At 42.0% G+C, this 8,274-nt stretch overlaps 1 protein-coding gene across 1 annotated transcript in view; it reads right to left on the bottom strand.

Annotated features, from left to right (window-relative positions):
• Nucleotides 1-653: 653 nt before the first annotated feature.
• LOC309354855 (olfactory receptor 5AP2-like) overlaps nucleotides 654-8,274 on the bottom strand; it is a gene marked incomplete at both ends in the record, with an annotated part of 215,639 nt that continues 208,018 nt past the window's right edge. The window contains one exon of the mRNA XM_081885119.1: nucleotides 654-1,454. Within this exon, the coding sequence (XP_081741245.1) occupies nucleotides 654-1,454 (801 nt within the window). The remainder of the gene's footprint in view (nucleotides 1,455-8,274) is intronic.

Raw genomic sequence — 8,274 nt, 5'->3', positions numbered from 1 at the left:
CTAAGCAAAGTCACACACTTTAAGAACGTGTTTGCTGTTAGAAGAAGAACCACTTACCTTCCAGGAAAGTGGTGAATGAGGCCTACCCCCCCCCAGCATTTCCTATCTGAAGAAGGGCAAGGGCCACCACCAATACACCAATGGGACACATTGCCTACACCCTCCACTGTCCTGAGAAAACTCCTTAATCCCAATTTTATTTTATGTTATTCTTTTGTAGATTTACAACAAGGATAGCACACAACAATACATAAATTTTAGAAAGAGGCAATGGAATTCCATTGGAATTCTTCAGCTTATCTAGCTGTGGCACAAGTACTAACAAGAAATTATTTTTTTAAAATTTGTTTTAGTAAATTATACCATTACTTTCAACAGCTTCCATGGTGACTTACAAAGAGGGGTTGGTGGGAATGCAATGCATGCAGGTGGTCCCAGGTTCAACCCCAGACATCTCCAGGTAAGCTCGGTAGTATCTGAAATCCTGGAGAGTCACTGCCACTCAGTGTAGGAAATATTGAGTAAACAGACCACTAGTTTGACTCAGTATATGGCAGCTTCCTATGTAATGCTGTCATGCTGTGCAAAGATTTTGCTGCAGCTCCTTACTTCCTTGTTATCAGAAACAGACATAAAATGCCACCCAGTAAAGGTTAAGGTAACTGAGCCAAACCAATAGCTTTTCTGACAGTTCTGTATAGGGCCTCCTTGACATCTCTATTTCTCAGGCTGTATATGAGGGGATTGACCATGGGGGTTAAGACTGTATAAAAGAGAGAGAAGTATTGATGAAGTTCCTTCAGTATGTCAGTTGTAGGAGCCATGTAGACGCTGATGAGAGACCCAAAGAAGAGGGTCACTACAATGAGATGGGAAGAACAAGTGGAGAAGGCTTTTTGCCTCATGCCTTTGGATTGGATCTGGAGGATATTGATGATGATAAGCACGTATGAGATCAAGGTAAGTAGAAATGGGGGTATGGTATCCATGGATGCCAGGATGAGGGTTGCAAGTTCCACCACATGGGTGTCACTACAGGAAAGCTTCAGCACTGGGGCCAGATCGCAAAAGAAATGGTCAACTTCGTTGGGGCCACAGAATGATAGCTGCAACTCTAGAGAGGTTATGATGGTGTTACTTAGAAAACCACTTATCCAGGCGCCACAAATAAGCCATAGGCAGAGCCTACCATTCATGAGAGAGGTGTAGCGCAGTGGCTTGCAGATGGCTAAATATCGATCGTACGACATCACAGCCAGGAGATAGCATTCAGTAGATGCTAAGGAACCAAAGAAATAGTATTGTGCAATGCAGCCATTAGCAGAAATGGATCTCTCTCCTGTTAGAAGACTGAAAAGCATCCGGGGAAGAATGGTTGATGTGTAACAGATCTCCAAGCAAGACAGGTTCCCTAGGAAGAAGTACATGGGAGTGTGGAGGTGAAGATCAGCCAGAACTAGCACAGCAAGGAGGAGATTCCCAGCCATGGTAATAAAGTAGATTGCTAGGAAAGCCAGGAAGAGAAGAGGCTGCAGTTCTGGGTAATGATCAACCAATCCAAGAAGAATGAAGTTGGCAATGGTAGTTTGATTTGTTCTGTTTTGCAGTTGCTGCAGGGAAAGAAAGGATGTTGTGAAACAAAGAGCAGATTTATAACTATTCATTGATTCATATGATTCGTATATTCTGCTTTTCTGCTCAAAGCAGCTTACAAATAAAAAGTAAATATAACAGCAGCAGTAATCCAATAATTAAAACACAAAAGAATGAAATGGAAAACAGCAGCAAAAGTAAAAGAGCAGCAGTAACAATAGAATAATAGAGGACCTATTTCATGTCAAGCTAAAAGTTGCAGGTAGCTACAGAAATCTGGCACTCATCATCCCTGGCCACTGACAATTTTGGATGGTGCCCAAGGACTTGTAGTCCCCAACATCTGAAGGGTAGGTATTATGTTAGCTGTTTTTTCAATATAACATGTATTGACTGCTTCCATGGCCTTAACCTGCTATTTCCATAGTGAATCTGTAAATAGTATAATTTTCTCTGAAATGCAAGGATCTTTCTTTGCTGAGAATTATCTTTCGGTGGAAAAATATATACAGCCCTGGTAACAGGATATTAGAGACATCATAAACAGGCGGTGGTCATCATCACATTGATTCCTTCTGAGAGCTTAAAGAAGCATCTGGTTGTCCAATCTTGGAAATAAAGTGATGGTTGAGCTGGTCTGCTCTAGAAAGGCAATTCTTATTCATATGAACTAAAGGTTCTGCTTCATATAGGAATGCCATTATACCCCACCCTCTCAGGGTGTGTGTGCCAAGCTATTAGCTATTGGTATTCCTTGTGTTACTTCCACTCAATTTCTCACTGGAAATGAAAACTCTGTAGAACTTACTATGTTGGATATTAACTTTTGGATTTTTTAAGGCAACCATTAGCAAGAAGGTCTCTATTCTGTACCTATGGGCTCTTCTTGAGAGCCACACTGCTAGAGAATGGGGATGCAGCCCTACACACAGGTTGCTTAAAGTCCCAATGAGATTTAAGTAGCTTACTGTGCAGAACTTTAGCTTGAGAATCAAGAGAGGTCAACATCAACGGCAGAAGTTGTGCAACATCACATTCTTTGCAACTGAGCTAGTATCCAGAGCTGACTGAGATTACCATGCTTGCATTGCTATGTCAGGAGCAACCATTACTGCAGACCTTCCAAGTGTCACTATTTTCCAGGAACGTCCCTGATTTAGAGAAGTCGTCCCAGTTTCTGATTTGATCCAGGAATGCCTTGCTTTTCCTTAGGATGTCCCTATTTTCATTGGATAAATGTTGGAGGGTATTTAGTTATTCAACCCCAGAGGCATCTGAAGGTAATCCTATATAGGGAAGCTTTTTAAACGTTTAATGTTTTATTACGGTTTTATATATGTTGGAATCTGCCCAGAGTGATGGGGAAAACCAATATGTTGTGTGGGGTATAAACCGTAAAATTATCATTATGGAATGGGATGTCCCTATTTTCATTGGATAAATATTGAAAGTTATGTTATTGCAAGACATTACAAAGAACTGGGTAAGGATATCATAGCAACAATTAATTCCTACTGATAACAATGGGTGTACTCTTAACATGGATATGTTTGGATACCATCAACCCATGCAAGCAATTTTATGCAGAATTCCCTCCTTCTCTAGCAGTGGCTTGCAGCTACAATATATATGAATAGGTTAAAAACCATATTGCAAATGATTACATAACAGACTGTTATTGTCTAGGTTTGCAAGTTTGTAGGGTAGAAATGTGTTCTGAAATAAACCATGATCAGTCCCAGATTTGAACAATCTCTTTCATGAAGTCCAACTATATATCAACACAGTATTACACAGAAGATCAAAGAGAGAGTGACCAGCCATACAAATGTGGTTTCTTTCTCCATTGCAGCATATAACTTTGATAGCAAGTTGTGGGCATTTTCTTTCTTTTTTAGAATTCTTTTTGGTACAAATTATTTGTGGCAAGGGTAGCCCTTTATAGTGCCCTCCAGATGTTGTGGGCTACAAATCCCACCACCCTGACCTATGACCAAACTGGCTGGAGCTGATCCATAATATATTGAGGGCATCACAATGGATGTCTCTTCTTTATGGGCTGCCAATTAGACATCCAAAAGCACAGTTGCTGCTGTTTAAACAATTTGATTATAGGCTTTGGTACAGGACTCAGATGGTCACTGTCAAAACAACAGGTCCCATTAGGCAGCTTTGGTACAAGTCAATTGGTTTGATTGTCACACTCTCTCAAATATATAGAAAATGGAATCTCACTCTCCACAGGTTGGATGGGGGGAGGAGGAAGAACTATTGTAAAAAATTGGTTTACCTCAAAGTTGTTTCCATTTTGGGGTTGAGTGGTATGTGTACTTCCTTCACCCATTTCTGGGTTTGGAGATCACCATATACAATCCTTTATACACTCCAGCTAATCTTCAAAAGAGCTGTACATTGACTGTACAGGACCTTGGGAATCTTAAGTGAATAATAGCATATAACAGCATCTCCCAAATATTTTGTTCTCTCTCATTCTCTCTCTCTCTCTCCTTTTCTCCTTCTCTGAAATCTTCACATCTGTATTTAAAGCTAAGCAATGTCGTCAGCTACTTGAAAGAAGAAAGTATTGCGTAAGCAAGGTTTTCTTTTAAGTGCAGCACTGTTGGGGTTAAGCCTCTTAAAGAAGTAATGAGAGAGAGAAAAATGGCATTCCTTCAAGGAGAAAAGAAACCATTGGGATGGTGTCCTTAGAGGGCAATTGCCTCTCACACAGATGTGAGGGTTTAATGTGTTTGTAATTGTCTGTACAAATGGGAAAAAGCTAATCACCCACTCTTAAAATCTTACCAGAATCCAACCCTAATCTATGGTGGCTTTTCTATAACATCTTTCATTTTTGTACTTACTTATCAAACCTTTATTAGGCATTATGCGAATAAAACCATAAAAGAGAAAATAACATATAAAGGCCTTGAAATATATATAAAAGGGCAGCAGTTGGCTACATACATATATATATATATACATATAGAGTCAATGGTTTTCTTTGTTAACCTGCTCCTTGGAGGACTGCTACCAAAAACTCGGCTACCCCCGCCGTTACCCTTAGGTCAACGTCGGATAGGTAGAGTCCCACACATTCACCTTGCTGGGGTTCCAGACCACCCGAGAGAGGGGACAGCACGCGTTGACGGAGCGTACTGTACAATGGGCAATGAAAGGGAATATGCTCTACAGTGTCCGGGACATTCATAGAACATCTGCAGAATCTCTTGTTTCTAGGAATGTTTTGATATCTTCCCCTGACAAATGCTGAGGGAAAAACATTCAAACGGGCCAGCATAAAAGCCCTACGTTGGGCTGGGATTATTAATTTAGTGACGTAATTGGCTCTGCTATCTAAGATATTTAAATCATAGAATATGGGGGAGCAAATTTTGTTTACAGCTGCCATAATATTTTGTCTCTCGACATCCTTTAGTCTAGTTAGGATATTATGGAAAATGTATTGCTCATTAGAATTGTACAGGGGCTCCAGCTCGATGCCTAAAGATTCAATCTTTTTTTCGAGGTGCTGATACCATCTTGATTTATAGGAGTCATTGAGCAAATCAGCGAGCAGACTTGATGGAGGGCAGCGAAAATGGCAGCGTAACCAGTACTTTATTGAGGTGGACCAATGCCCAATATTCCAATTGAGGTGGACCATGCCCAATATTCCATTGTGTGTATGCCTATTTCTGCACACATTGTTTCATATTTGATCATAGCTGGGAGTCCAAGAATACGTCTCAGAAAGCTGGAGTGAATCTTTTTTAAATCACTGTTATATGCTTGGACCCATAGCGGGATTCCATAGAATATCTGGGATTGCACTTTTGTTTGAAATATCTGATTGGCCGCAGGAATAAATTAATTACCTTTCTGATAGTAAAAACGGGCAACTGCTGATGAGGTGCACTTTGCCTGTTTTATGGCGTTTGTGCGATGGGTTGCCCACCCTAAATTGCTCTGGAATAAGATTTCCAGATACCTATAGATTTTCACTTGTTGGATTTCTTGCCCTCTTATTTTCCATTTCTCTAATTTCCAACCATTCGAGAAGACCAAAATTTTTGTCTTCTCATAATTTATAGAGAGTTTGTTGCATTCGCAGTAAAGGATCAGTGAAGATATAAGACGTTTCAGACCCAAGCTCGTTAATGATAGTAGGACAGCATCGTCTGCGTATAATAAGAGAGGAACTGGTTTCTGATTAAGTTCTTTCATTTTTATTGAAAAAGAGTTTTAGTTTACCTATTTTGGATAGTACTTTCCTTTAGGACATGCGTTCTCTTCTCACCATGGAAAACCACCCAGCAGTCTTGGAGATGAATAGCAGTGCAGCTGGGTTGGGCTGGGGAGGGATCCTTCCAAGCTCATTGGTATTTAGTGGAGGCAGGTAAGGGACTTAGGGCATGGTCAGCACCCGGGGGTTAGGCTGGGTGAAGGACCCTTCACTAACCCCTTCCTATTGTTGACCAGCTTGGGAGGCTGGTTGATTTGGTGCTCTAGGGACCTGGCATGCACTGCCAGCTGAACAGCAGGGGTGGCTGGCACTAGTCAGTTCACACACCCACAGCTCACTTTATGCATACCCTTCAAGTGTTTCAAATTTCAATGGACAGTCCTGGAGACACAAAAGCCATCCCAGCTTCTGATTTGATCCCAGAATATCCCTATTTTCCCTGGGGAGAAAGATGAACTGGTGCTTGTCCTGAGTGATGAAGATGAAGGCAGTGGCAGCTGCAGGACAGCATCCCGTTGCCCCTCCATGGACTCTCCATGGCCATGGCTGCTGGGCTCCTCCCTCGGGCAGCTCATTGCAGTTGCTGGAGAGCAGGCAAGGAGGAGGAGAAGCTGCCACCACTGAGACCCAGCCTCATACAACGCTCTGGCTCTGAGGGGCAGGCAGAAGGTAGGGCTGCCCTGGGTAGGAAGAAAGGGGGAGCGGAGCGGCGCACAACGAATCTAGATTTTTTATATTTCTTTTAAAAAATGCTTTGTGGGTCAGCATCTAATCTTGCCTCTTTCTAAAATTTATTTATTGCTTTGTATTTTCCTTGTTGTAAATCTACAAAAGAATAAAATAAAATAAAATTGGGATTAAGGAGTTTTCTCAGGACAGTGGAGGGTGTATGCGTTGCGTCCCATTGGTGTATTAATGGTGGCCCTCACCATTATTCTGGTAAGAAATGCTGTGGGGTGAAATAAATGGGTGGTTGAGGAGGGTCAGTTGGCAGGGAGAAATGTTTTCATTGGAGGAATGTTGGAGGGTATGCAAGAGAAGAAGAAGAAGAAGAAGAAGAAGAAGAAGAAGAAGAAGAAGAAGAAGAAGAGGAGTAGTAGTAGTAGTAGTAGTAGTAGTAGTAGTAGTAGTTTGGACTTGATATCCCATTTTACCACTACCCTAATGTAAATACAGTGGTACCTCAGGTTACAAACACTTCAGGTTACAAACGCTTCAGGTTACAGACTCCACTAATCTGGAAGTAATACCTTGGGTTAACAACTTTACCTCAGGATGAGAACAGAAATCATGTGGCGGCTGCAGCGGGAGGCCCCATTAGCTAAAGTGGTGCTTCAGGTTAAGAACAGTTTCAGGTTAAGAACAGACCTCCAGAACAAATTAAGTTCTTAACCCGAGGTACCACTGCATACCCTAACAGCCATCACACTGGCACAGGTGGGGTTGCTGGGACAGGGCAACCGTAGAATCATAGAATTGGAAGGGACTCAAAAGCTCATCTAGTTCAGCCCCCTGAAATGCAGAAATCACAGCTAAAGATGATGTGTGTCAGGTGCAGACATCCCCATCCTCTCTCTGATGTGAACAACTCTGCCACAAATGTGGCTTGAAATGCAGCGGGAGGAATTAACTCACTGCGTTTCTAGCCTTGGATGGGAACATAGCTTATGCAAGCCAGGTCTATATAAAATCTGCTGAAAGTGGAAATCACCAATACTGCATAGTAATCTAGCTTGAACGAACCAGAAATTATACACGGAACATTCCTTACCTTCGCTTGCTGTGAGCAAAGGTAGGAGAACCCAGCTGTACAAGAGGCAGGTTATAATGGAAACCATTAGTTCTTTAAGGCAGCTTGACAGGCATAGGAACGCAGAGTGGCCTAATTTACCCTCTTTATAAACCCCTCTTGGCCACTCCTTCCTCCCACAACTACAAACACCAGGTTTTTGCACATTGGACAGGGACTGAGCAAACGATATATGCATACCTAACTCCTGCATTGATATTCATGTATGTTTCAGACTACCAGTTCAGTGGCTATTAAGCTAAATGATGAGGCAACACACACACACACGCACACACACACACACTGCTTCATCACCCTGTCCACAACATGCAAAGATGCAAGAGGTTTTGAGCAATTTTGTGGGTGTGGATGTAAGGAATGAAAACATCACTTTTTCATAAAAGGCCCAAAGGTCGCAAGTTGCAATAGCTAAGGAAAAGGTTGTGACAGCTAAGTAACCGCAACCTCGCTTAGAAGCTTACCTTTACTGGCATGGGGTTAGAATGCCTGGAAACAGGGCAGTTTGCTGCTAGAATGTGGTTTATCTGGACATTTCAGCATGCGTCAGCAGGACAGAACTCATGTCCACCTAAGAGGCAGTCGGGAAGTGGCTTTATCACTTGGGTAAATGTGTAAAAGCATAAGA

This window comes from Podarcis melisellensis, assembly GCF_964234715.1.
Source record: "Podarcis melisellensis genome assembly, chromosome: 13".
NCBI classification, from domain to species: domain Eukaryota; kingdom Metazoa; phylum Chordata; class Lepidosauria; order Squamata; family Lacertidae; genus Podarcis; species Podarcis melisellensis.
Note: the sequence above shows the minus strand (reverse complement) of the source record. Positions and strands in the feature narration are given on the sequence as shown.